Here is a 25,731-nt window from a genome sequence, read left to right as displayed (position 1 = left end):
ACAGGCACTCACCTGGTTCTCAGCGCGCCGCCTCGGAGAGGTCGCGGCCGCCGCACCGACTCTGGCTGCGCTGCAGGTGCTGAGGGAGGGGCTGGTCGCCCGGCCCGAGACAAAGGCGACAGGCTGACGGCCGGGGCGGGGACTAGGCCTCTGCCACGCCCCGACCCGCCGTCCGGCAGATCTGCCCACCGGCCCCATGTTCACCTTCCCCGCCTTCACTGGCAGAGGGCCATTTGGGCATAAGACTTGGTGTGAGATGTCCCCTTGCTCTCGTTTGAGTTTCAATTTGTTGTAGAGAGTTAAAACGCTGGAATCGGCTGGGCCCAGAGGGCTCAGGCCTGTAATCCTAGCACTTTGGGAGGCCGAGGCAGGAGGATGGCTTGAGGCCAGGAGTTCGAGACCAGTGGGGGCAACACAGTGAGAGCCTGCCTCTACAATATATATATGAATATATATAAAATATATAAATATTTTATTTATATAAATAATTTTTTAAATTTTTTATTGTATTCATGTATTTAATTTTTTGGAGACAGAGTCTCGCTCTGTTGCCCAGGCTGGAGTGCAGTGTCGTGATCTTGGCTCACTGCAACCTCTGCCTCCCGGGTTCAAGCGATTCTCATGCCTCAGCCCCCCAAGTAGCTAGGATTACAGGTGCCCGCCACCACGCCCGGCTAATTTTTTTGCATTTTTAGTAGGGATGGAGTTCACCATGTTGGCCAGGCTGGTCTTGAACTCCTGACCTCAAGTGATCTGCCAGCCTTGGCCTCCCAAAGTGCTAGGATTACAGGCGTAAGTCACCACACCTGGCCCATAAATAAAATATATTTTTAAATGCTGTTAGTGGTCTGTTATCCTGGACTGCTATATTCCCTGCTAAGTAAATTGATTACTCCTATTTAACTATAAAAATGTAATTAAAATTTCAGAGTGCACTGCAACCAAGATTTACTTACCTCTTCCTCTTTAAACAAAAGAGTAAATGAAAGACAAGATTCCCTCTTCCTTTTCATGCATTCCACATTTTCTGAGTGCTGGTTATGAGTCAGGCACTATACTCAGCACAGGGATGAAAAGGTGAATAAGACAAAATACTAATACAACTCAGATGAGTAAAACAATAGAGGTTACTTGTCAGGAAATTTACTTCAGTTTTATAATTTCAAATAGTTAAAATAGATCATGAAGATCAAAGTTCATTTACAGTGCCTGGCAGTTCTGTAAATTTATTTCTCTTTCCCTTTTGCACTTAAATTACAGATCTGCAGTCTGCTACCAAGCACTGTTAGTGGCAAAAATTCTAATGCTTGGCAGGACATGGTGGCTTATGCCTGTAATTCCAGCACTTTGGGAGGCCAAGGCAGGCAGATTGCTTGAGCCCAGGAGTTCAGACCAGCCTGTGCAATATAGTGAGAGGCTTGCTCTATAAAATAAATTTTAAAATTAAAAAAAAAGATCACTTTAGTCTTCATAGAGATAAAAGAAGGTATCATCCAAGAAACAAGGAGATAAGGCGAGGCCTGGTAAGGTCACTTAGCCAAGTAACAAGGGGTGGCACGGGTGTTTGGACCCAAAGCCTTACACCAAAGCCCATATTGTTTACTAAGCTCTTAATTACTAACCAATCCATCAGTAAGTCCCATTGGCTCAATCTCAAAATGTAACCCACAGCCAGATACTTCTCACCACCTCCACAACTACAGCCCTGGCCCAACCACCATTACCACTAACTTTTAACTATTACAGATGGTCTGTTGTTTCTTTGTTGCCACCTGTCCTATATAGTCTATTCTCACACAACAGCCTAGTGATTCTTCACATCAGACCAGGTCACTCTCCTGCTTACTGTCCCAATGGCTTCACATCACAACACCCTAAGTGAGCTGGCCTCTGCCCATCTCTGGAACTTCATCTCCTTCCATTATCCCTCCTGTCATGAAGTTGGAGTCACATGGGCCTCATTCTGAAGTGGGAACAAGATTAAGCTCACTTTCCACCCCAGGGCTTTTACATGGAGTGTTTTCCCTGTTTCAATAATGTTCTTTCTCATTCTTCAGTCCACTTTGTTCAAATAACCACTCCACCTAAACTTATTACACAGAACTTATTCTAAGGAAGGGTAAGGACATGTGTGTATTATGTATGATGAGGCAACTTGTCGCCCAAGCTGGAGTGCAGTGGTGCAATCTTGACTCACTGCAACCTCCACTTCCTGGGTTCAAGCGATTTTCATGCCTCAGCCTCCCAATTAGCTGGAATTACAGGCATGTACCACCACACCCAGGTAATTTCTGTATTTTTAGTAGAGACAGGGTTTCACCATGTTGGCCAGACTGGTCTTGAACTCCTGAGCTCAAGCGATCTTCCCGCCTTGGCCTCCCAAAGTGCTAGGATTACAAGTGTGAACCACCACTCCTGGCTTCATTTCTGATTTCGTTTTTGAATTTTTCATAACTCCAATCTCTTAAGATAGCTATCTTAAAGCACTAAGATTATTTATAATCATAATTCTTTCAGTTTGATAATAAAGCTGAAGTTAAAAGAAATATAGTGAATTGGCCAGTCATTGAGGGGCAGGGCTGAATTTGAACAAATTTCCATTCAGTACTTTTCCCATGGACAAGGATGTGCTTTTCAGTGTGTCCAGTCAGTAAGCAGTTTATAGGGTACCAAGTGATGTGCTAACATCAAGCTCAAGCTTACTAATTTTCATATTGACAGAGCACTATTCAAAAGAATATTTTTAAAGCAATTTTATATCAGTTTTTTCCTTGAAACTGTCTAGGTAGGTAAGAGGTAAAATTTCTTCTAGTTAATAGATGAAGGGACCACAAAAAGGTAAGTGGCTGACCGAAAGCAGTCTGAAATACTTTTTGCATTAAGTTCTTCTGTCCAATTAACCAGATTGACAATATTTAATTAAACTACTGATATGCAAAGGACTTAAGTCTAAAATTAGAAGAGCTAAGAGAAGTATATTATCCCATAAGTTGGGGTTTATCTGCTTAGGGAACTGTCATAAAGAAATAACATGTATTGGGACTCCCATATCTAAAAAGTTCAAGAAGTAATATATTAGAATTATAAAATTATGAAACCTCAATTTCATTACCAGCCTGGGCAATGTAGTGAGACCTCATCTCTACTAAAAATCAAAAGAATCAGCCAGCATGGTGGTACGTGCTTGCTGGCTATTCAGGAAGCTGAGGTGAGAGGATTATGTAAGCCTGGAAGATGGAGGCTGTAGTAAGCTATGATCATGCCACTGCACTCCAGTCTGGACAACAGAGGGAGACACTGTCTTTAAAAAAAAAAAAAAAAAAAAAAAAAAAAAAAAAAAAAATCTGAGCATGGCAGTATTTCATATAGCATGTAATAAATTTATAGAATTTAATATATGAAGACGGTAGTAAAAAGTTTTTTTTTTTTTTTTTTTTTTTACAAAATATCATGGACAATATTTTGAATGTCAAAGACAGACATAGCTATTAATAAAGTTGGAATACATCTAATCTTTAAAATGCACATCAGGCTGGCCAACATGACATTCCACAACCATGGAATCCTTGAACAGAATAGCATGTAGGTGTGACCATTAATTCTACATCCCAAAGATCAGGTTAAAGACTTAAACATTTATCCAATAATTCAGTGTAAACCAATGCTCCCCTCCCCAGCCCTTGACTCAGGGTGTTGCTCTGTCCATCAGGCTGGAGTGCAGCAGCACGATTATGGCTCACTGTAGCCTCAAACTCTTGGGCTCAAGTGATCCTCCCATCTCAGCCTCCGGAGTCACTGCCTGTTCTTTTTATATCCTAAAAGTAGAACTGTTGACCTTAATGCATGATTACACCTGGGAAACTGCACTTGGCTTAATAGCCTGCTTATTCACTTTGCTTGGGGTTGATTTTGTCTTACAGAAAACAAAGTTTCCCTTCATGATTCTGAGATTTAAAAGAGAGTCAAACATTATATGAAAATACAGAAAGGCCTATACCTAGTAATAAATGAAAAACTGAACTCAAGATGATGTATGCGTATTGACAACAAGCAAAATGGCATACTCCATATCAAATGACACAGTGACACGGAGAGTGGTTTCCAATAAATTTATTTAATCAGAACTTCAGAGGGTTCTAGAAACCTGCATTTTTAAAAAGGACTGCAGATGATTCTAGGTTTTGATTAAAAGTATGGTTTGGGGAAGCAACTTTACCCTTTATTGTGTGTCAGATTACATATACAATAAAACAAAAAGTAATGTAATGGAACAAAAAATTGCTTTATACAGAATATTAGTAGATACCCAAATACAATATGGTCTTAAAAATAAAATCATATGTATATATAGTTGTATTCCTAAGTACAGTAGTGCCCCCCTCATCCAAAGTTTCCCTTTCTGTGGTTTCAGTTACCTGTAGTCAACCACATTCTAAAATAGGTGAGTACTGTAAAAGAAGATATTTTGAGAGCAAGAGAGACCAACCACATTCACATAACTTTTATTATAGTATGTTATCATTGTCCTATTACATTGTTATTAATCTCTTGCTATGCTTAATTTATACATTATACTTTATCATATATATATCTCTCTCACATATATATCATAGTATATATAGAAAAAAACAGTGTATAAAGGTTTGGTACTATCTGAGGTTTCAGGAGTTCACTGGGGGCCTTGGAATGTATCCCCCAAAGATAAGAGAGACTACTGTATGCAAAATCGAAATACAACAATCAGAAACGTTAAGACAGCAAATCCAAGTATAAGTGAAGACACTCCTCTGAATTCCCAGGTTTCATCGAGCATCAAAAACAACCACTGTATTAATTTTAGTTAAGGACAAAAACGGTACTTAAACATTATTAAAATTGAAGATTTCAGTCACTTTCTCTTTGCAATAAGCTGGTTATTTAACTTAAAATACAAAAAAGAATGGAATTCACTATTTACTATGATAACTGGTTTTTAAATAAACTAAAAACACTTTCAATTTTTATCACCACCTTTTCCATAAAATGTATCGAAAAACACTAAAGCAGGCCAGGCCCGGTGGCTCACGCCTGTAATCCTAGCACTTTGGGAGGCCAAGGCGGGCAGATCATGAGGTCTGGAGATGGAGACCATCATGGCTAACATGGTGAAACCCCGTCTTTACTAAAAAATACAAAAAATTAGCCAGGCATGGTGGCGGGCACCTGTAGTCCCAGCAACTCGGGAGGCTGAGGCAGGAGAATGGCGTGAACCTGGGAGGCAGAGCTTGCAGTGAGCCGAGATCGCACCACTGTACTCCAGCCTGGGCGACAGAGTGAGACTCCGTCTCAAAAAAAAAAAAAAAACACTAAAGCAATGTTAAAGGTGATAATCTGTCGATTTAAAAAAAAATGTGTTAGTTATAGCATAACAATTTACTCAGTATTTTCTTTTTCCACATAGGATCACACTATGTTGCCCAGGCTGGTCTTGAACTTCTGTAGCCTCCCAAAGTGCTAGGATTATAGGTGTGAGCCACCATGCTGGGCCTACTCTCAATGTTTGAACAATTTGTATGCTCAACTTTTTCCATTAGGTAGTATATGCAATATTTGTATTTCTTCTTGTGAACTTTAGCTTGTCCATAAAATCAAGCTCAAGAATGAATACTTATACAAATGTAGTCATGCATCCATAATGACATTTTGGTCAAAGATGGATCACATATAAACAGTGGTCGCATAAGATGATGCTACATTTTTGCTGTACCTTTTCTATGCTCAGATATACGAAAACATTGTATTACAACTATCTATAGTATTCAGTACAATAACACGCTGTACATGTGTGTAGCCTAGCAGCAATAAGCTATACCATATAGACTAGATGTGTATGTATAGTAGGATATACGGTCTAGATTTCTGTAGGAATGATGAAATTGCTTAAGGACACAATTCTCAGAATGTATCCCTATCATTCATCTTTATCAACCCCAGCATTATTCATTTCCTCCAACCTTATATTTAGAAAGCACAGTTAAAAGGATACATCTTTTAGTCCTTTTCTTGTACATTATTCTGTATCCACATTCTCTGCATCTGATTGGATCCCTAGATTTTATTTCATTTTCTGTGTGACATTCTAGAATTAATAAAAAAAAAAAAAATTTACTCAATGCCTAAAAGGAAAATATTACAGACAAATTATCTTAACTACATTTTTCACCTAAGGCAATTCAAAACACTAAAATATACTCAATCTCAAGGATGTGCTGCTATTATTAAATGTATTAGGTAGGAAAGAAAAGGGTTGTAGGCCATGCATATTTCCAGGAGAGAGAATGAAATCTCAATGAGTTTTGTTTTTTTCTGTTAGTAAACGGAAGACCAAGGACGAACCCAGGTCTACTGACCTCAAGGAGATTTTTTTTTTTATGGTTGCTAAAGTGTTCTACTTTATAACTTTGAAGACCAGTAACTCATTTAAGCAAAGAATAAATGTAACAATTTCAAAAAAACTTAAATAAAATATTCTTACTTTATGTAAGTGTTACTCTTACCTCCACAGATATATATCATTGGTTGCTGCTTTGGAGGTTGAACGTCCTTCTGGGTGTCCATTGTTAGCCCCTGAAATCACAGACTCAAATACTGAATATCTCAAAAGGGCTTCTCACAAGTCCATCTGGGCCCATTTTTCTCAGGAAAAGCTAAAAAGATCCCAATTCCTAATCTGCTCCTTTCCCCAAATCCTATAGGTCTCAAGCACGAAATGCATACACACAAGTATTGAGCGTTTACCCGAAACTGGACATAATAACTACTCCATACATGATAGGCCATTATAATCTTCGTAACAATGCTCGGAGACATCACTCTTATTTTATAGATGAAGCGACCGATATTTAGACACGTTAATTTCCGCAGGATCACTCAGCTACTAAAAGTCAAAGGGATACAGATCTGACTGTAAAGCTCGCGTCTTCGTTTAACACAAGTTCTATTTTTCCCAAACTCTAGTAGAAGTTAGCCAAAAAAAAATTATATCCCTCAACAGGGGAACAGGCTAACCGAAGGGAAGAACAATGAAATAACTCCTATTGGCTAAACATCTAAACTAAAAGAAAATAGGGAAAAGAACGATAGCATGGACTGTATCCCCAGGCACTCTCAACTCTACCCCCATACCGGACCTTTTTACCCCAGGTGTCTTTCCAGTTTTGGCCCAGATATCCACCACAAACCCCAATCCGCCAATTCGCTACCTACACAGCACGGAAAAACTTTCCACTCCGCGTTTCCAAATACAACCCTCTCGTCTAGGCGTCGAGACCAACTTCCGGCGCTGGTACATGACGCACAGTGGAGTCTCTCTCTCTCTCTCTCAGTCTCTCTCTCTTTCTCCCCGCCTCTTCCGCCCCAGGCGTGGCCCGAGAGTCCGGATTGCGCAAAGGCGGTAAAGCAGGGGCTTTCTGTTAGATTTTATGGGTTTAAGTGCCTGTTTGGTCCCCAGCTATTTTAATTTTGCAGGAAAGCACAGCATTGTAACAGTTATGCAAGTACAAGGCGGTGTGTGTTTCTGACTAATGTAGTGGTACAAAGTAACACTTTTCCAGAAGCGTAGAGGGTTAGGAGAAAAACCGAGATGACACTTTTCATGAAGTACTAGGCTAGCCGTTATTCGGACGAACGTAATAGAATCGACTACACCAATGATTTTCACGTGGAAAACACTTTTCCACATTGTTTTTTAAAATGGATACCTGTAGTGTGGCAGTGGGGCAGCTGCCGCTTATCCTTCTCTTGATTTTGTTTTTGCTTTCTGGCCCTTTCTCTTATAGGCTACTGAGAGGTGACAACGTGCCAGCAGCCCTCGCTCGCTCTCCGCGCCTCCTCGGCCTCTGCGTCCGCTCTGGCCACGCTGGAAGTGCCCTTCAGCACGCGGCTGCGCTGTGGGGGCCCCTCTCTGGGGCTGGCCGAGGCCGGAGCCGGCTCCGTCTGCTCGCTGGGAGGTGAGGGAGAGGCGCTGGCGGGAGCCGGGGCTGCGCGGGGCGCTCGCTGTCCGGCGCAGTTTCCAGGCGGGCGCGGCCTGCCAGCGCCTGTTGGGCTTGATCTGGGGAAGTGCCCCCTCTAGCCTGCCGGAGTGCCCGGGACTAGGTGCTGCAAAGTCCCGCGGCCAGTGCCAGTGAGAAGTGAAGCCGCCTGGGCTTCTGGGACGAGTGGGGACTTGGAGAACTTTTCTGTATGGCTAAAGGATTGTAAACACACCAATCAGCACTCTGTGTCTAGCTAAAGGTTTGTAAACGCACCAATCAGCGCTCTATGTCTAGCTAATCCGGTGGGGACTTTGAGAACTTTTCTGTCTAGCTGAAGGACTGTAAACGCATCAATCAGTGTTCTGTGTCTAGCTAAAGGTTTGTAAATGCACCAATCAGCACTCTAAAATGGACCAATCAGCAGGATGTGGGTGGGGCCAGATAAGGGAATAAAAGGCCAGCGGAGCCAGCAGAGGCAACCTGGTTGGGGACCCTTAGCATGCTGGAGAAGCTTTGTTCTTTTGCTCTTGGCAATAAACGTTAATGCTGCTCACTGGGTCCCAGCTGCCTTTATGAGCTGTAACACTCACTGCAAAGGTCTGCAGCTTCACTCCTGAAGCCAGTGAGACCACAAACCCACCAGAAGGGATGAGTAACTCCAGACAGGAGGAACAGACAACTCCAGATGGGCCACCTTTGTGAACTGTAACACCACAAAGGTCTGCAGCTTCACTCCTGAGGCCAGTGAGACCATGAAGGAACCAACGACTGGAAGGAACGAACAACTCGAGACGCACTGTCTTTAAGAACTGTAACACTCACTGCCAGGGTCCAAGGCTTCATTCTGAAAGTCAGCAAGACCAAGAACCGACCAATTCTGGACACACTACTGTTACATCCTTTGCCGAATCCATTTACTTGTTTTAGAGCCAAGGCTAGCGTGATGGTAGCTACATGAACAACTCCCACTTAAATCTGAGAGATTTTGGTAGCTTTTGTTGTCTACTCTCCCTCCCTCCGTCCTATGTATTCCACCACAGAACAACAAAACACTCTGCTCAGTGGAGGTGTGTTCTTTCACATACCAAAATTTCAATATGATGGATCAGTTGGGTTCAGAACGTTTACATTGGTTTCCCTTTTTGCAGAAGATATTTTACTTAGTAGGGTGAAGAAAATGAAGCTACCTAAAAAAATTAAAAAAACAACTTGTTAATAACTATTTTAAAGTTAATGAAAGAAGTAGGCACTCTTTCCCCCAACACGCAATATGTCTGATATTTTATTAAGCAGGTTATACTCCTTTCGGGCTCTCCATCCAGAAATCTGAGAGCTTTGAGCTTCAGTTTTCACTTCCAGAAGTTCAAACTCCTTCTGTTGCATCTCCCCAGACCAGCTTGAGAGATTTAAGTTGATCTTTCCCAGGAAGATGCCATTTAAAAACCTTTCAGGGAAACAAGTAGTTCCTGGCTTCTTTCTTCACAGACAGGCTTACAGAGCATAAATATTTTAACCATTAGTACTGTTACAAAGTACCTTTCCTCTTAACCAAAGAGGTGATCTAACAGAAGAGGCACAATAGGCTTCCCTTTAAGAACTATTAGATGGAACCATTGTTAACCTAAGAGAGATGACAGAGTGTTCCCAAAAGTCATACTTTCATATTTACAAGCTACCTTGTATTCTAACTCTCCAGCTGAAATATCAAGATAATTCTGGTGCAGAACAATTATGGAGATCAAAATGGATCAACATAGGTAGAATACAAATGGGTCCTGGGGCCCTACAAAAGGGCAAGGTAATGACAAGTCATAGCAAGAAGATTCAGAATTTCAACAAGAATTTATGTTGGTGCTAGTTCCCCATCCAACATGCTCTTTTCTATCAGCAGAGACTGGTAGTTTTAGGATCACTTGGGAGTATGGTCAGTGTAAGCTACCCTATTATCAATGATAGCATTAACTAACTTTTTCTGAGCATGTACTACATGCCAGACATCATTGTATTGCTCTGTTCTAATGGGGGTAGTTGTTTTGCCATCCTGGACAAGAGTGCTTTTTAACTCTTTATTCAGAAGGTTATGGAGATGCAAGTTGCTGGTTTTTTTCCCTGAATCTCTGTGTTTCCTTTTTCCTTGATTATATTCACTTAAATATGTCCAGAGAGCTTGAATATCATGGTAATTTGGGAAATCTCCCATTATGTTTTATTGGATGGTCCCAAAAAGAAGCATCAGATTTTGTGGTAAGCAGACGGCTTTTAGAGTTCTGAAGTCAATGATAGTGTGACACCCAATGCAAGAAAGGAAAGCAAAGGGCTGGGCATGGTGGCTCATGCCTGTAATCTCAGCACTTTGGGAAGCCAAGGTGGGCACATTGCTTCAGGTCAGGAGTTCAAAACCAGCCTGGCCAACATGGTGAAACCCTGTCTTTACTAAAAATACAAAAAATTAGCCAGACATGGTGGCGTGCACGTGTAATCTCAGCTACTCGGAAGGCTGAGTTGCAAGAATCACTTGAACCTGGGAGGCGGAGGTTGCAGTGAGCTGAGATTGTCCCACTGCACTCCAGTTTGGGTGACAACGCGAGACTCTGTCAAAAAAAAAAAAAAGAGGAAGCAAAAAGGCAAAAAGACTGTGGTGAGCAAAGAATATGAAATTACAGCTCAGTGGCTTAAATCCGGAGTATGTAAGTAAAGCTCAGGCAAACTACATGTAACTAGGTGTCCTTTTGCCTGTTTTTAAAGGTGGGGAGAGGTGACAATGATTCTTCCTTGAACAATATAAAGGAGATATGATATGGTCTTTTAATCCTCAGTCATAATAAAATATCTCAAGAAAAATTAATTAACTGGAGAAAAAAGAAAAGGGCAAAGTTTAAATGGTTTTGGAGTTATGTGGATTTTATTTAACCATAGGCAAAATTCCCTGCCCTGTTTACATTGGGATGGAGATGGGGAGCAGACATTAAACAAAAATGAGTAGATAATATGGGATTTTAGAAGATAATAAACTACACAGAGAAAATTCAGTAGAATTCTGCAGAATTGCAAATGTGGGGCAGGAAAGGGTAAAATGGCTGTAGTAGAGATTTGTTTGAAGAGCTAGAGAGGGTACTATTCACTCTACCAGTGAGTGTGAGGGTAGGCTTCAGAGAGGTGCTGTCTTGAAGAATGTGTAATTCATTAATTCTTTACAGTCCTACAAGTACCTCAAACTTAACCTCACACTAAATGCATCTTATTTTCTCTCAAGCCTATACTCTTCATTCCCTCACTCCTTGCCCCATGCAGTTGATTCTGCCAACTGAATATGTCACATCTTGGTTCTGCTCCACCCCTACTGCCTTCTGGAGAAATGCAGTAGCGTCCTACTGGTCTCCTGGCAGCCACCCTTGCCTCTCTTCATTCTGTCCTCCATTCTGCCACCGGAGTGGACTTTCTAAAAATGCTCTTCAAACTCTTAACATGCATCTAGAACTTTCCAAGACTTAGCTTCTTCACTTCTCAGGAATTTTCTCTAATCCTTTCCTCCAACAACTCTTAGTTTCTGCATATAACAAATTATTTGCAGTTTCTCCATGTGCCTAATTGCTCTTGCACATTTTGAGTTTGAAATTTTCCTGCCCTTGCACATTTTAAGTTAGGAATTTCCTGTTGTCTGCCTTTTAAATTGCCACTTGAAAATCAAAATCTATCTCATGCACTCTGCTCTCCAGTAGGGTTAGCTGGTTCTTCTTTGTGCTGCTACTGTTCCTCTGTTGCAGCACTTGCTCTATACCAATGAGCTCCTCAACAGCAATAACTGTGGCTGTGTCAGCTTTGTATTCCCAGTACCTAGCCCAGTAATTGGCACATAGTTGGAAATTAACCGTTAGTGGACGGGCACAGTGGCTCACGCCTGTAATCTCAGCACTTTGGGAGGCTGAGGCGGTGGATCAACTGAGGTCAGGAGTTCGAGACCAGACTGGCCAACCTGGCAAAACTCTGTCTCTACTAAAAATACAAAAATTAGCTAGGCTTGGTGGTGGGCGCCTGTAATCCCAGCTACTCGGGAGGCTGAGGCAGGAGAATCGTTTGAACCTGGGAGGTGGAGTTTGCAGTGAGCCAAAATCGCGCCACCGCACTCCAGCCTGGGTGACAGAGCAAGACCCTGTCTCATAATAATAATAATATTAGTTTGATTTTGGATGACTAAGGAACATCCAGATGGAGAAATGTCCAGTCAGAGAAGAGTGGTGGCAGTGCCTGTTACTGGCTTAAAAGTGATGGTTGAAGTTCTGAATAAGAATTACATAAGCATGGGATGATAAACTAATAAAAATGCTGAGGTAGGACCTCTCATTTAGGGAGTAGGCCAAGAAAAGAAGCCAGAAAAAGGAGACTAGGAAGAAGCAGCCAAGAGCAGCAGGAGTATCCCTGGCATATAATAGATGCCCAGTAAATATTTATTGAATGAAAAAATTAGGGTTTAAAAAATTTATTTGGCATCGAGAGTACTTGGGAGTTCATGATGCCCAAAAAGGGATGTTTGTAAATAACGAACACTTTTCAGTCTGGTTTTTATTAATAGATTTTTTTAAAATCTTTTTTTTTTGAGACGGAGGTCTCACTATGTTTCCCAGGCTGGTCTCGAATTCCTTGGTTCAAGTGATCCTCTCATGTGTGCCTCTCAAACTGCTGGGATTACAGACGTGAGCCACCAGGCCCGGCTCAGCTTTTTTATCACAAAATCTGTATATATTCATTGTTGAAACACGAGAAGAAAACACAGATAAAAAGACACAACTAAAAAGCAAGCATAATCCTGTACAAAGGTACCGTATCCAAGTTATTCATACCTTTCAGACCTCATCCCGTGTATATCCATATTTTTAACCTAAAAGGGGTCAGTTTGTAACTTGCTTTTTACATTTGACAGTTTGGAGAAACATTTCCAGGCGAACATTCTCATACATGATTTCTAATGGCATCCCACTGTAGGCCACGTTAGCCTTCCTAAATACGGTAATGCTTCCCAATGTGGGAATGGGGAGAGGCAGAGCCTTTCTGACTCGCCTTGGGGCGGGTGCAGGGGTGAGCAAGAGAGGGGGCGCGCCTTCCGCTCAGGCGAGGACCGAGGCCTGCGGGCGGCCGGGCGGGGGCGCTGCGGAGCCGGAGGAAGGGGCGGGGCGACGCGGGGCGGGGCTGCGTGTAGCGGTTACTCCGGGCGGGCAGTTCAAACCCGAGGAGTGAAAGGCGGCGGCCCCAAGCGAAGCTGGCGTGGGGGTTGCCATAGTCCGCATCCCAGGGGGCGAGGCTGGGGCTCCTCCCCGGCGCATCCAGCGGCGGCTGCCCGGCTCCCCTCCCACCTGTCCGCTTCGGCGCTTCGCCGGACCCCGCGGCCTCCAGGCGGGCGGCGGGGGGACCCCAGGCGAGTGCCAGTTAGCGGGTCTCCCGGCGGCCCCGGCCCCGCGCCCCTCTGTGTCTTCCAGGTGGTAGGCCTACGGAAGCGCGCGGCAGCCCTCACTCCTCCGCTCCTGGTGACGCCAGCCCATCCGCTGCCGCCCTTGGCTTTCTGGGCCTAGCGGATCTTTGACGCCCTGCTGAGACCGTTACCCACCCGCCCGCCATAGCTCCTCGGGGGAGGCAGTGCCAGGCTGCAGCACACACTGCCTTTTCAGGAACCCGAATTTGGGGAGTTTACTCATGTCTAAGTGCAGCTGGAGAAAACAAGGATATTACGATAACTATTTTCTGGAGGGCTGAGGGAAATTCAAAATGATTTAGACCTTCTCAAATGTTAGGAATAATTCCTGCGGCGTGCACACTGTGTACCCTTCGACTTTGAGCAGTCATGGTGCTGCCGCACCTTTCAATTAATTGTGCAAACGAAAGTTTTCCTGTTTGAGTGGCATTATTTTGGCATGAATTTTAAAGACAAAGATGAGAGAATTTCTTGTTTGGAAGCTACGTAACTTTGTCATCTAAGAGCTCAAGATTTACTGATCGTAAGAGTTTCCACTTTAACAAATGAAGGACATTTGGGTTTAATGTAAGTATTTCATTCTCTGATTTGATAGGTGCTTTTATTTTTATTTATTTATTTATTTTTAAGACGGATTCTGTCTGTTGCCCAGGCTGGAGTGCAGTGGCGCGATCTCAGCTCACAGCAAGCTCCGCCTCCCGGGTTCACGCCATTCTCCTGCCTCAGCCTCCCGAGTAGTTGGGACTACAGGCGCCCGCCACCATGCCCGGCTAGTTTTTTGTATTTTTAGTAGAGACGGGGTTTCACCATGTTAGCCAGGATGGTCTCCATCTCCAGACCTCGTGCCGCCTGCCTCCGGCTCCTCCAGTGCTGGAATTACAGGCGTGAGCCACCGCGTCAGGCCGCTGCTTTTTTCTTTCTTTTTTTCTTGAAGAACTCTTTAGGGATAAATTTTCTCAGCCTTTTATCAGAAGCCTAGTTTTTTGAAATGAATATGGAAGAGGCTTGATTGAATTTATCCGTGAACTGTTGAGTCCGTAAAATACAACACACAGTCCATGATTTTACATGAATAATTTTAAAATTCAGTTGGGAAGAACCACGTTTGAGACCAACGTCTTGGGGTAGTAGAAAGATGAAAATGATAGCAGAGAAAGGACTTTGGAGGCAACTTTAAGTGTGTAGACGAACAGAAACAAATTGTGTTTTTGTTTGTTTGAAGAGATGGAGTCTCACTATGTTACCCAGGCTGGTCTCAAACTCCTGGACTCAAGCATTTCTCCCGCCGCGGCCTCCTAAAGTTCTGGGATTACAGGCGTGAGCCACCGGCCAGATTAGGTTTTTGGATAACATTTTAGGGGAAGAGATGATATCTGCATTCCCCACTTTGTTTTTAACAGTTTGCCTCTTGAGTTTCCCAAATTCTAGCATTGTGAGACACCTAGTGGCGAAGTAGCAGTACAATTGCCATAACCTTCTAAAAGGACCGTGACCGGCCGGGTGTGGTGGCTCAAGCCTGTAATCCCAGTACTTTGGGAGGCCAAGTTGGGTGGATCACCTGACGTCAAGCGTGCGAGACCAACCTGGCCAACATGGCGAAAGCCCGTCTCTACTAAAAATACACAAATTAGCCGGGCGTGGTGGTGGGCACCTGTAATCCCAGCCAGTGGGGAGGCTGAGGCAGGAGAATTGGTTGAACCCGGGAGGCAGAGGCTGCAGTGAGGCGAAATCGCGCCATTGTACTCCAGCCTGGGCAACAAGAGACTCCCATCTCAAAAAAAAAATAATAATAATAAATAACTAAAAAATATAAAAATAAAAACAAAAGGACTGTGATCCAAATTGAGTGAAAAGTGTTATTTAGCAGAATTACTTTCAGAGAGGGAGAAAACAGTTCATGGGTGGAGGTGTAATTTGAATATGCATTCTAGTTTATTATTTGTAAAACAAAATTGTTTAAAAATAGAACAAAATTATAAAAAGCAGTTTGATAAATCTTGGCTTGTGACCATATGCAGAAGTTAGCAGTGATCTGAGAGGATGTAGATCAGAAGGGGACATGTATGACATTTATCAAAAATGAGTATAGACTTAAAAGGTTAAAAAATACTTAGACTTTGTTTAGTAAAAATAATCTTTTAATGATCATCAAACCATAAAGAAATAATTTGTGTTTAGAGTAGCAATTTGCTTTTGTAACAAAGATCATTCACTCATATATTTGATTAAATTTAAGCATAAATAAATTACTGTCACATTACAACCAACTAAATAGATCTTCCCAGGATCTTTTAATGGAGAAAAATTGTGCATTTGTCCTGGAGAAAACTTTGAAGGAATGACAGTCTTCTTCATGTCCTTTGAATCATCTGGAAAAATATCGAAAACTATAATAAATTTTTTTTCTTAACACTATTTTTATCAAAACAAATTTGTTAGCTTTCTTTAAGATTTATTTCAGGTTTCTAAAAAGAAGGAATATGATGATACTGTTGAAAAGGTTAAAGAGTAAAATATTTCTTAGTGTCATTCCTTGCTTATGTAACTACTGAGTAACTGTTCTTTAAGTAATTGAGTTGCATTCTTTATTTGCAACTTCAAGAATATTTTAAATGGTGGTTTTCCCATAAATAGTTGCCTGTTAACTGTGAATTCAAGGCTGAAACTGGACCTTGCATCACAAAATATTTAGAAAGTGAGATATGAATAAGTACAACATGCCAAGTTTGAAATGGCCCTGTCTGTGGTGCAGTGGTGCATTATGGTTAGCTCAAGAAGAATGTGTTAGTAGTTTATTGGTGAGCCAGAGTCTTTGTAAAGGCTTAAGTCTGGGAATTCACACCTTGTGAATGGTTATGGGGACTAGATTTCTACAACAGGTCTGTGTTACATATTTGAACATTACTCGAGTTGTTCAGCCTGATTGCAGGTGGATGTAGTGGCAGCACGCATTATTTGACACATTTCCCAAAGATGTTTAAAAAGTAGCATATAGTGTTTTCTGACTAGACTAATATAGGCTGGCACAAATAAGCTGGAATATTAAAATGAAAATTGTTTAGTTCTGTGAAAATCATAGGGTAATAATATCAAAATAATGCTTCTAGGTTTTTTCTCTTTAGGGTAGTTCAATAAAATATGTGTACATTGGTGCTTAGCCTATAGTTAAGTGATCTTTGAATATTTATAAACTGAACATTTTGGCTTTTTGATGTCAACAACTCATTTTAAGTAGGATATACAACGGTTTTTTATGGAGTAGAATTTTTTTTTAAAGTAACTTTTCAAAAATTGTCTTACAATTTTCCATTATTATCTGTACTCATAACAAATAATGTATTTTGGTGTAAGCTGCCTGGATTCTCATTTCAAAGGCAGAATAACTTTGTTGTCACTTTGCAGAAACAGAGATTTTGAAGATGTCTCAAAAACACTCAGGTCAAGCTGGCACTGAAGCAGGAAATGGGGTGGACTCTCCTCCAATTGTCAACTCCAAGTACTCCACCTTCAGAGATTTTTGTTCCACATCTTCATTTCAAGATAGTGGCTACAATGAGTTAAAATCCTGTAGCTTTGATAATACAGATAAAGAATATCTTGGAAAGGAAGTAAAAGGCCCAACATTACTCCATGAGCACCCTGAAACTTCAGGCCTGGGCTTAACACATTCTTTAGAGTCTCCCACTCAAAAAAAGAAATTTATCTTGCCTGGGAAGGAAAATGATAAAACCCCAGAACTTTGTGAAACACCTAAAATCAGTGGGAAAAAATGTTTACCTCGCAGAAGGTTGCATGTATCTTTCTCTCTTCTAAAGGGGGACTTTGAATCACAAAATAGTGCTCTAGAAAGTAGTATAAGCCAAGTTCTCAACTTAGAAAAAAACATTCCAAGCAGTGCTTCAGGTTTTTCCAGGGCAAATAATTTTAGCCCTTTAGTTACTAGCACTTTAAAAACAGAAGAAGTGACTTCATGCAGTCAAAAATTGAGGCTTAATTTTTCTCAGCAAAAGACTTCCACAATTGATGATTCCAAAGATGATTGTAGCCTATTTGAAGTTGAATGTATATCTCCAATTCAGGGCAATGATTTTAAAGACTCTATCACACATGACTTTAGTGATAGCAGTTTATGCATTAATGATGAGAATGCATGTCCAGAGCTCCTGGGCTCCTCTGTTAGTGGAACAACTTGTGGAACAGATGAGGACATATTTGTGACTCCGATAAGTAATCTTGTGGCAAACATTAGATTTAATGCAAGTCAAATACTTTCTCCTTCACCTGAAGTGAGAGGCAATATTTCAACGCCTGAAGACAGTGGTTTTAACTCACTTAGCTTGGAGAAATCAGAAGATTCCCTCTCTGACCAGGAGGGTTCTTTTCAAGAACTACTTCAGAAACATAAGGGGACTCCCAAAGTGGGGGACACCATAAGAAAGACAAGACATCTTGGAAGGTCGAGAAGACTGTCCACCCTTCGGGAGCAAAGCTCGCAGTCAGAGACAGAAGAGGAAAAGCAGATTGTCCACCCTGACTCTGAAAAAAGAGCAGCAGCTGCTTCTGCCATCTCAGAGGGTCAGCTGAGCGGTGATGAGAGTGGGGATTTGACCTTTAGCTTAAAGAATTTATCGAAGACCCCAGCCTTGCAATTGGTGCATGAGCTGTTCATGAAAAGCAAAAGAAAAAGATTCCAGGAAAATAGTGGACATGAATTCTTAGAGCAAGGGAATGGGGAGAAAATAGCCGTGCTACAGTGTATACTTGCAGGACTGATTGGCAAGAAAATGGGTATAGAAAAACTGGACATCTTAACAGAATTAAAATACAGAAATTTAAAGCATATTCTTGCTATGGTTTTAGATTCCTTGACTGCAGAGAGCCTATGCAGGTAAGAAGTAAGAGTTATTTATGAAATAAAACTTACCTTTTTTTAAGTTGGAAAGTTTTTCTGTGACTTGAGTGGTTGTCCTTTATTTTGTTTTATTATCTCTATCTTTTGTTATCTTATATCAAAGGTAGTTTAAGTGAACTTCCCAGCAAAGCTAACTAGTACAGATCCTTCTGTTTTTTTGTTTTTGGTTTTTTGGGTTTTTTTGAGATGGAGTCTTGCTCTGTCGCCCAGGCTCGAGTGCAGTGGTGTGATCTCGGCTCACTGCAAGCTCTGCCTCCCGGGTTCACGCCATTCTCCTGCCTCAGCCTCCCGAGCAGCTGGGACTACAGGTGCCCGCCACCATGCCCGGCTAATTTTTTGTATTTTTAGGAGGGATGGGATTTCACCATGTTAGCCAGGATGATCTCGATCTCCTGACCTTGTGATCCACCTGCCTCGGACTCCCAAAGTGCTGGGATTACAGGCATAAGCCACCGCGCCCGGCCAATCCTTCTGTTTAAAAGCCTGCTTAAGTAGCAATAATATAGTCTTTTTTTCTGAATAAAGTTCTTATCACTGTCATTTGGAAAGAGAGTTGCTAAATGTTGAATTTTAAATTTTCAAGATGGCAAGCTCTATTCCATGTAAGTTGTTTAATGATTTAATAGTTCAGATCATATTGTCAGATTGCAAGTAGTATTAAAGTTATGACACTTTGTCAGAAATATTGTAATGCATTGTGGTGACTGAGAAATGGCAGTGTACAAAGAATACCACTTAAGTATTTAAGTTCTAGAATTTAAAAACAGTGGCTAGCTTTCATTTTAGGTTTTAATCTTTCCAGAGATCACGGTAATATGGATTATTTCATTTTTATTGTTAACACAGCAGTGAAAGTTAATTACTTTGGGGAATTTCAAGAAATTAGAAACTGAAGAATTTGTTTTCACAGATGTTGCAGTAGACTGAATGCTGCTGCATAATAAAGAGAAAGACATTTCAGAATATTGAGGGTGGGAACTAGGGTTACAAAGACTAAAATGAGCCTCTGTTCATGCCAATTTGGGGGAGTTACAGGACAATCAGAAGACAAGACCCATGGGAATGCCGTGGCAATGAAGGAGAGAAGTCATGTGGAACAGAATTTCTGCAAAGTGATATGGTTATGGAGGAACATGCAGGAAGTTAGCGAACCTCTTTCTTGACAGGTATATGTCAAGAGTTTTTTATAGGGTCCTTGGTTTTTTTGTTTTGTTTTGTTTTTAGTTTTTGTAGAGATGGGGTCTCACTGTGTTACCCAGGCTGGTCTGGAACTCCTGAGCTCAAGTGATCCTCCCACCTCGGCCTCCCAAAGTGCTGGGATTACAGGTGTGAGCCACTGCTTGTTCTGTCCTTGTTGTTTTTATGGCCACTACTTCTATCAAAGCCCTTCTTTATCTTTCCTCCACACATTAATTGTATGTTTATTGTAGAGAACTGTAGGATTTCTTACCTGGAAGTCTTCTAAGGTATCTAGTTCAATCACATGTTTCGCAGAGGAGGAAATAAGCCCCAGAGAAGTAACCTTCTGACAGCCACTCAAGGAGATAGGAATAGATCTAGGTCTATAATGAGCTCTCTGATTTCTAATCTAGTATTTTTCCATAAACTTTTATTAAGGTTTAAGGCTTTCTGAAATAGATTTGATCAAGAATGTATTTGGTATATCTTAAGTAGGATAATAAACAGATTAGTGCACCCATGTTGTATGCCTTTTAAAAATGTTCAAATGATAAACTTTTTAAAAAATGAAGGAGATGGCTGAGATACAGGATTTTAAAAATATTTTTGGTATGGATGAGGTCTTACCACATTGCCCAGGCTGGTCTCAAACTCCTGGGCTCTAGCAATCCTCCTGCCTTGGCCTCCCAAAGTGCTGGGGTCACAGGTGTGAGCAACTGTGACCGGCCAGGAATGCTATTTTTATATGCTGGAGTATTTGCATCAATTAAAATTAAAATTGGGTGACACTTTTGGGTGCTTGCTTATGTGGAGCAGTTGATTTTCAGTCATATTTCAACAATTGTCTCTCCTTCCCATCTCTCCAAAAGTACAGTATTGGTACTACAAAGTATGTAACTATGTTGGCAGTACTGTTCTTCCTGGTAACTTGTGAGTTGATGATCAGTTGCAGTATCTGTGGCAAATACCCAATTATGTAGTTCATTTCTTCCCTATTATTGGGTGACTTTATGTCTGTTCCTTTCCTTCCCTCTGATATAGGGCACATATATCAGCTTAGAGAGAGTCAATGGCAATTGAAGTGGCCATGGTAGCTGGAAGAATAGTAGTTTTGACAACTGGGACCCTCTGTAAGAAGTGACTTTTTTATTTCAATCTTTTCTGACCTTACTCCTTTTGATTTGTTAGAATAACAACAACAACAAAAAAAGACCAGATTAACAGTCAAAGTATTACTTTTTAATAATAATATTATCAAAGTTATTGATAAATCAGCAATCACTGGACAAAAATTGTGGTTTTAGCTGCTTCATTCTCATAAACTTTGGTTAATGAAGTAGGAACTCTGGTACGACCCATAATAGTATTTATAGTTGGCACTTAGTAATGCCAATGACGGATTAATTGTGCTTGTGTTTATGTAATCAAAATGACAGAGATAAACACAGGAATAGGAGAAATTGATGAAACCTCTTGTGTTATAGATGACAATCATTTCCTGTATCTCTTGTTCCAAATTTTTAATATTACATTTGAAGTTAAATCCTCTTAATCAGTCTCCCAGTGGATTCATACTGGCTTTATATGACCATTTATAAAAGAGTAATCTATCTATATAATGCTGGCATATATTTTACATTTTAATAGGAATTCTTTTATATGATGAATCAGTATGAAATAACAGTGTTGACTAAGTCATATTTTTAATCTAAATTTTTAGGTTTAGATTTACTGCCCAAAATCTTGAAGACAAATTTTTCTCATTAGTTAGCATACACAACAAAATGTTAATCCTATAGAATGTATGCAATATAAGGACGGATCTTTTTGTTATAGTGTTTGGAAAGTAAGCAGAAATTGGCGTGAAATTGTTGTTCAAGATAAAAATGCAAATCGGAGGAGAAAATTTTATATCACACAACTGAAAACAGATTCCGAGGTAATGTATATAATACTTCTCTAAAATGGATTTGTATAAATACATAATAATCTCATGTTGCTAGACAACCTAATTTGGTTTTCCTGCTGTCTTTTAATCTTTTCCATTTAACAAACATTTACTCATAAATTCTTTAGCTTTCCCAAACTCAATTTTCACCCAGTCTGTAAATGGAATAAACAACATAGCATCAAGAACATCTTTTTGGGCTTTGTTGCTGCTTACGTGTATGTGCTCTTAGCAACATTTGAATACCAATTATATGCTGGATCCTAATCATAATGAGATATGCTTATAGCATTTTTAATCCAGTCTTTCAAGTGGACATTACATGCTAGTGACTGTACCAGTACTCAGATTACAATGGTGAACATTTCTGATATGGTTCCTGCTCTTTTGGAGCACACACCCAAATAGGTGACTACAATCCAGGTATGTTAAAGGAAGCCCAGAGTTATTTAAAGGAGTTTTTGACTGATACTTGGGAATCAGGAGAAGTACGTCTCTACTGATACCTGAATGATGAGTTAGCAGTTAGCCAGGTGAACACAGAGAAGAGGGTTTTAGCAGAGAAAATAACATGTACAAGCCTGGAGGTAAGTGAGCAAAGCAAATCAGTACCTGTGAAGCATCATAAACTTGCAATCCCTTGACGATTTGAATTCTGGCTTTAAAATTACAAGAAAAGTCCTACAGAAGCTGATGGATTCCTGTCAGTCATGCTGTTTTGTGTAATAGGTATCTGATGACTCTAGCACCCATGTTTGATTATAGATTTAACTTTAGGCCAAAAAAAATTCTGAGAGTTCAATAATTCATTCCTGTTCTAGTGAAAAATATTTAATAACATACTATAAGTAAATTTCTAATTTGACTAAATATAATAATTGGAATGAAGCATAGCATAAACAAATATGAACATCTACATATAGATTGGCAGGTTTTTCATTACAGCGAACTATTAGGGATTGCTATTAACTAAAACTTTGACTTTCTTTTTTATTTTGAAGAAAAGCTTTACCTTTTCACCCTTTCAGAGCTCCTGGCTACTTCTGTAGCTACTGGCTCTGGGAGTTTATAATAGGGAAGATATTAATTGCGTTCTTAACATCTCTTTTTTGAATGCTGCCCTGTATACTAAGGACAGACTTAAAAAACAGTTGTTTAAGCATGCACTTATTAATATTTAAACATTTGGCTCCATATACTCCTTAACTCCTCTAAGGAAGAAGCATATGGTTGTGCTGGCAACCCTCCATGTAACTCCAGGTAATGAAATGTTCAATTCTCAAAAAAAAAAAAAAAGAGAAATATTCTCATATTTGGCCAGGCGCAATGGCTCATGCCTATAATCTCAGCACTTTGGGAAGCCGAGGTTGGTGGATCACTTGACATCAGGAGTTCGAGACCAGCCTGACCAACATGGTGGAACCCCTGTCTCTACTAAAAATACAAAAATTAGCTGGGTGTGGTGGTGCAGGCTTGTAATCCCAGCTACTTGGGAGGCTGAGGCAGGAGGATCGCTTGAACCTGGGAGGTGGAGGTTGCAGTGAGCTGAGATCATGCCACTGCACTCCAGCCTGGGTGGCAGAGTTAAACTTTGTCTCAAAAAAAAAAAAAAAGAAAAAGAAAAAGAAAAAATTCTATCCTCATATTCTGCAATCACTTTTTTAAAAACTCAGTTTCTTAAAGAACTATACTTTTCCTCCTTTCTTATGCTCTTTTTCTTATTTTGACTTGCTTTTTAAAATCTTTTTCAAAGTAATACATGGTTTAAAAAGTCAAATTGGACTATCGTAACAAAATATACCATTATGCCTTCATACTCTTGATTCTTGTTCCATTAAGACAATCATTTTCAACACTTTCTTCTAGTATTTAGCTCCATATTTCTAAATGATTTTATTTCCTTGTCATTTCTTTACTATTTTCTATAGAAGGATTAGGTTCTCTAACCTCTCACTACTACTACCACTACCAACATAACCCCTGTCTCTCCCTGAATTCCTTTCTCTCTTTTCCTATCTTATGACTATAGTTACACCACCATTTGGGAATGAATCAGAATTAGGTGCTGATATTATAAAGATTGTATTGAGATTATTATAACTTTTTTCACAGCTTTAGTATGTCGTACACTATGATTACACTTTCGTTCTTGTATAACTTTTTCCCTCCAGAGTTAATAATTGCCTAGTTTTCTGTCTCTCTCTTTTATTTATTTATTTTTGCTTAGTGTTTCTCTATACAGATCCCTGATTCATCTCCCATTATCCACCAGAACTGAAAGTCTCCTCTGTGTAAGTCCAAACAAATCAGGTATTCTACCTGTTCCTTCTTTTCCTCAGAGACATCCTTCCTGGGGCCCTTTGCTGTCCTATTCCAACATAGACTGGTTGCTTCCTACTTGAACTATTCCAATGTATTATTAACCAAAACAAAAAAAATTATACAAGAAAGTTATTTGATGGTTTTCTCCACTCTTTTGTTTACTTCTTGCCTACAGCTGCTTTTTCTACAACCGCAGAGTTGAGTAGCTGGAACTACATGGCCCACAAAGTCTAGACTATATATTATCTGGTCCTTTACAGGAAAGGTTTGCTGAACCAAACTTTAAAAAATGGAAAAGTAACCAGACATACAAACTTAGATGTAGAATTTAATTTAAATTTTTTTCTTTTTATATTTATTTAACTTTTATATGTTAGGTGAGAAAAGGTCCTTTTTTTTTTTTTTCTAAAAAGGAATGGCCTAGGGAGAGAATTCTGATGGCAAAAAAAAAAACAAACTCTTCAAAGCTTGTAAATCCGTGTGCAACAGAAAGCTATCCTGGAACTGTTTTGGTATTGCAATATTGATGCCTCTTGTCCTTTACCACAGGGGGCTGTGTTAAATGTCGAGGACGCTGCCACTCGGCTCCAGCTTTTAAATCGCTCAGCTTTAAGATCTGTGCAGGCACAGGCTAGGATACCTGGTTCTCAGAGAGAGCAAGGGTCAACATTATCTCCCTGGGGAGAAGTTTTGACACCTCTAGCAAGCTCTTCTGTTACTCACTTAAGTAGTAAACAGGAAGAATATGTTAAGGTGAGTATTTATTATATAATAAGTTATTAGAAATATTTACAGAGTTTGAAATAAAGTGCTCCTCTATATGAAACCAGAAGATTTAGTGTGTGTGCTTTCACTGCAGGTTGCCAAAACACTTTTTATTGATGAAGCATTAAAACCTTGCCCAAGGTGCCAGTCCCCTGCTAAATACCAGCCATATAAGAAAAGGGGACTGTGTAGCCGCACAGCCTGTGGTTTTGACTTTTGTGTGTTATGTTTGTGTGCTTATCATGGGTCTGAAGAATGTAGTAGAGGAGCAGCAAAGCCAAGAAATAGAAAAGATGCTCTCCCAGGAAGTGCCCAGAGTAAGCGGAATTTAAAACGCCTCTGAAGAGACTAAATATAGAAGCACTCCCCCATACAGTGTTCTATTTATCTGACTTAAAATTATGAATATTTTGAATACATGCAAATCTTCCCATTAATGACAGGTGATGATTTATTTCCTATTTTGTATATATTATAATCCATGGCATTGTATGTTTTCTTTAAAGTTCGTTTTGAAAAAACTTTATTTTACTATGTCATTTTACCCATTTTAATAACTTGGTGTTTTAAATAAAGAATTTTCATTGTTGTTATATGTATGTATTTTATTGTTTTATATAACATTTTAAATTTGTGCATTTCATCACTCTGTGTTGAAATGTTCTTCAATAATTTTTTTAAAAATAGTTTTTCAAATAGTATTAAAGATTTTGAACTCGAGACAGATGGCCTTATAGATTTGGAAAATGAGTACTTGACTGAAATGAAATATAAATAAAATATTTTCAGAAGTTCTATCGAATTTATTCTATAATTTCAGTCTCTGGTTAAGTAAAATTTACTGAATATTAATAACTAGGAAGACATAAAGAGTAACTTATTAGAAGTATGTAGTTATTCATAATGGGAGTCTTAGTTAATATACCCTTATAAGTAACACATTTCAAATAAGAACTTTAAAAAATTCTAGAACTATAGGCACAGATTTCATTTATTTAATCTAATCTGGATATTCTGAGAAATTTGGGCTGGTTGGAAAAGACAGATTTAAGTAAAAAGGTTTACTAAGTTATTTATAAAGTACTTTAAAAAGTACTTAAATGATTTATAAATCATTTCCAAAAATGAT

At 39.9% G+C, this 25,731-nt stretch overlaps 3 protein-coding genes across 9 annotated transcripts in view; 1 reads left to right on the top strand and 2 right to left on the bottom strand.

Moving 5' to 3' along the window:
* The window catches only part of SPAG1 (sperm associated antigen 1), a 96,025-nt gene extending 95,896 nt beyond the window's left edge, over positions 1-129 (bottom strand). For 4 of the 5 annotated variants that reach the window (XR_004185887.1, XM_021942534.2, XM_021942530.2 and 1 more), the window contains exon 1: positions 13-128. The gene's annotated coding sequence lies outside the window, so the exon portion shown is untranslated. Of the gene's footprint in view, positions 1-12 lie in introns of all 5 variants that reach the window. The other variant, XM_021942538.2, reaches the window with a different exon arrangement.
* Positions 130-4,094: 3,965 nt separating this feature from the next.
* On the bottom strand, positions 4,095-7,351 carry POLR2K (RNA polymerase II subunit K). 3 transcript variants are annotated; one of them, XM_031669689.1, is made up of 4 exons: positions 7,246-7,351; positions 6,537-6,606; positions 6,026-6,118; positions 4,095-4,825 (listed from the first exon to the last, which is right to left on the bottom strand). In XM_031669689.1, exons 2-4 carry the CDS (start codon positions 6,595-6,597, stop codon positions 4,803-4,805), a joined length of 177 nt encoding a protein of 58 aa, XP_031525549.1. In that variant the 5' UTR covers positions 6,598-6,606; positions 7,246-7,351; the 3' UTR covers positions 4,095-4,802. The 3 variants fall into 3 exon arrangements, with proteins under 3 accessions (XP_031525549.1, XP_031525550.1, XP_031525551.1); XM_031669690.1 differs by having other exon boundaries at positions 7,242-7,340; XM_031669691.1 differs by lacking the exon at positions 7,246-7,351 and adding an exon at positions 7,170-7,188.
* A 5,835-nt stretch (positions 7,352-13,186) lies between these two features.
* Positions 13,187-25,195, top strand: FBXO43 (F-box protein 43). Its single transcript, XM_003903024.5, is given in 6 exon segments — positions 13,187-13,955; positions 13,958-13,999; positions 16,879-18,364; positions 21,404-21,506; positions 24,387-24,590; positions 24,697-25,195. Coding segments are annotated over 6 exon segments (2,124 nt in total). The 5' UTR covers positions 13,187-13,915; the 3' UTR covers positions 24,946-25,195.
* The last annotated feature ends 536 nt before the right edge of the window (positions 25,196-25,731 follow it).

This window comes from Papio anubis, chromosome 8, assembly GCF_008728515.1.
Source record: "Papio anubis isolate 15944 chromosome 8, Panubis1.0, whole genome shotgun sequence".
NCBI classification, from domain to species: Eukaryota; Metazoa; Chordata; class Mammalia; order Primates; family Cercopithecidae; genus Papio; species Papio anubis.
Note: the sequence above shows the minus strand (reverse complement) of the source record. Positions and strands in the feature narration are given on the sequence as shown.